This window comes from Charadrius vociferus, unplaced genomic scaffold (assembly GCF_000708025.1).
Source record: "Charadrius vociferus isolate BGI_N301 unplaced genomic scaffold, ASM70802v2 scaffold324, whole genome shotgun sequence".
NCBI classification, from domain to species: Eukaryota; Metazoa; Chordata; class Aves; order Charadriiformes; family Charadriidae; genus Charadrius; species Charadrius vociferus.
The window spans coordinates 4387545-4390106 of record NW_009648041.1 but is presented as its reverse complement, the minus strand read 5'-3'; the positions used below and the strand labels follow the sequence as shown (position 1 = coordinate 4390106).

The following is a 2562-nucleotide window of genomic DNA, read 5'->3' as shown; positions in this document are numbered from 1 at the left end:
GGGTGGAGGGATGGGGTAGGAGCTGAGGCTTTTCTGGGCTAATTACACCGTTGGGTAAGGACTGCAACTGCATGCTGTTTCGTGACCTACTTTGCCGCCTGTAAATTTATTAGCTGAAGAAATTTAAAAAGCTCTGTAAAAGCAAAAGTTCATTGCAAGGAATTTGCTAGAGCCCCCTCAGCTGTTCCGACGTTGCTTTTCAGGCTGGGATGTTTCCGTCGGGTACCACTGCGTGCTCCACTCAGCTTTGCCTCCTGCTGCTCCCCATCACACCTCGGCAGGTGGGAATGGGGCACCGTCCCCTCCGGCCTCTTGTACTCGTGGCCATGTTACAGAGGATTATAAACCCATTACAACTTCCCAGCACCACCGAGACTGGGGAAATGAAGCTAAACTGGTTTGTACTATCCCCGTCAGGCTGAGGTATGATGGGCAGGGGGATATTAGGTGATGCCATGTCCCCAGTTGCCTGTAGTCTGGGGTGCTCCGTGCAGTCGTGAGCCAAGGATGAGCTTGTGGGGAAGGAAAGATGAGAAGAAAGCACACGCTGCCTTAACCTTGAATTTTTTCTTGCAGTAGCGGAAAATTTGCACAGCCTCTGCACGCGTGAGAGGGTTTTTCTCTCCTCAGTAAATTTGCTTTTCCTATCCGCACCCTTTTTTGTCTTTCTTTTTGTCTTTGTTTTAATGACACAATAAAGGCAGGCTCTGGAAGCATCTGCAAACACCAAAGCTTTGAGCAGGAAGCTGGCGGTGCCTCTCCATCTTTTGTTAGCAGAGCAGGAGTCCCTGTTTTGCACTTACACCATGGCCTCTTCCCGCTATCTCTGCAGGGGAAGGGACCTTGACCTGTTTCATCCCCCTTCAAGACTTCCCTGGCCATGCAGGAGCAATACAAAAGCAGCCTGATTGCCAGTGAAAACTGGGCCCCCGTTTGATTAATATTTATCCCGTTCCCCGGAGCTACGCACTGCAGGCGTCAAGGTGACCAGGATCATGCACCTCCAAAAGTCAGTGAGACTTTTGCTGCTCAAAGGGAGCAGGACGGAGCTCCTGCTGCCCTGTCACTCGGGCCACCAATGGTTTGGCAGGGAGGCTGATGGTGGTGGGGGTCTTCTGCCCCTCTCCATCCCCTGCATCCCCATGGAGGGCCCACGATGGGCAATCTCCTTCTCCCTAGGTGACAAGGACATCCTCTCCACAGGAGCGGTGGCCTCTTCTGCGGGCTCTGCGACACAGCAGTCGGCTCCCCCGAGCCGGCAGCTCCATCACCCTTCCCATTTCCAAGGCTGGCAGTCCTGGAACTGCTGGGAAGAGCTTGGGACAGCGGGACAGGCATGGAGGAGAACTGGGGCAGGACTCTTTCACCCAGGGATAGCTAAAAACGGAGCAAAACCACACTGAAAATAACCATGTTGGTGCCTGGTCTGAACTCTCTCTGCCAAAACCTGCTGCACCATGCGGGCAGCCCACGGGAGGGCTCCTCCTGGACCCCTTCCTCCTGCCCAGAGTCCCCTTGTCCTCCTGCCACCCACCAGCCCGCGTTGCAGGCAAGTTGGAGTCGCTCCCTGAACCACTGGAGCAGCAACTTTATTCCCCCACTCCAGCCTAAGGGGATGATTTTGCCGGGGACACTGCGGTCCCGGTCACTAAGAAAAGCACCATCTCCCATGGGAGGTCTCATGTCAGCGCTGCACACAAAAAGCGTGGACGGGGAGCTCAGTGGAAACAGCGAGCTCTCAGAAGGAGCTGGGGTAATGGGGCAGGAAAGGGGGGAATTACTGACGTTCCCCAGTTCCTCCAAACCCGCAGACACTGGGCTCACTGCCGGAGCAGCGCGGCAGGGCTCAGCCTCCGGGAACAGACCCAAATCCCCACTACCCAAAACCTGCTCAATATTTGCATAGCTCCCAGCCACACACCGGGCAGCACAGAGCAATAAATTAACCCCACGGAGGTATTTCTCAGCTCCTCCTTCCAGCCACTGCATACAAGCGTTTCTTTTGCCTTTTTTTTTTTTTTTTTTTCCTCTGGCAAACCCGGGTTGTAACCCCAAAACCCCACTCGGCGGAAACTCCGACCCTCCGGCAGCTATCTCCGGCCCCAGCATCATCCCGTTCCGCACGCTTGAGAGCACAAGTGACGTGACCCCCGGGGAAGGGCGGAGAGGGGGGTCCCCGCTTACCGCTTGCCATTCGCCGGCTGCCCAGCGGTGCGTGGGGCACTCGGGGAGGTGGCAGTCCCGCTGCGCAGGGGGACGGCCGGCCGGGAGGAAAGGACAAGAAGGTGAGTGGCGGTCCCCGTCGCAGCCGTCACGGTAAGTTCCCGGGGTTCGCCCTCTGCTCTGGGCTCAACGGCAGCGACAGCGATGCTCTAACGCCGGCGGCGTTTAAACTTCCAGGTGGGGCTTTTCATTGCACGAGGGGAAAATTTTGCAAGGGCAGAGCAGACAGGCTGAAATCCCCGCTCCGCTGAAGCCAGCGGGAAGTTTTGCCGTTGGCTTCAGCGGGGTCAGGATTTCCCCGACAGGATTTATATTGCAAAAACCTCTGGAGAAAGGGGC

General features: G+C 56.4%; 1 protein-coding gene across 1 annotated transcript in view; it reads right to left on the bottom strand.

Moving 5' to 3' along the window:
• The window catches only part of ADAMTS9 (ADAM metallopeptidase with thrombospondin type 1 motif, 9), an 88936-nt gene that overhangs the window by 14619 nt on the left and 71755 nt on the right, over positions 1-2562 (bottom strand). Inside the window, exon 30 of the mRNA XM_009883624.1 lies at positions 2185-2343. Coding sequence (XP_009881926.1) covers positions 2185-2343 — 159 coding nt within the window. The remainder of the gene's footprint in view (positions 1-2184; positions 2344-2562) is intronic.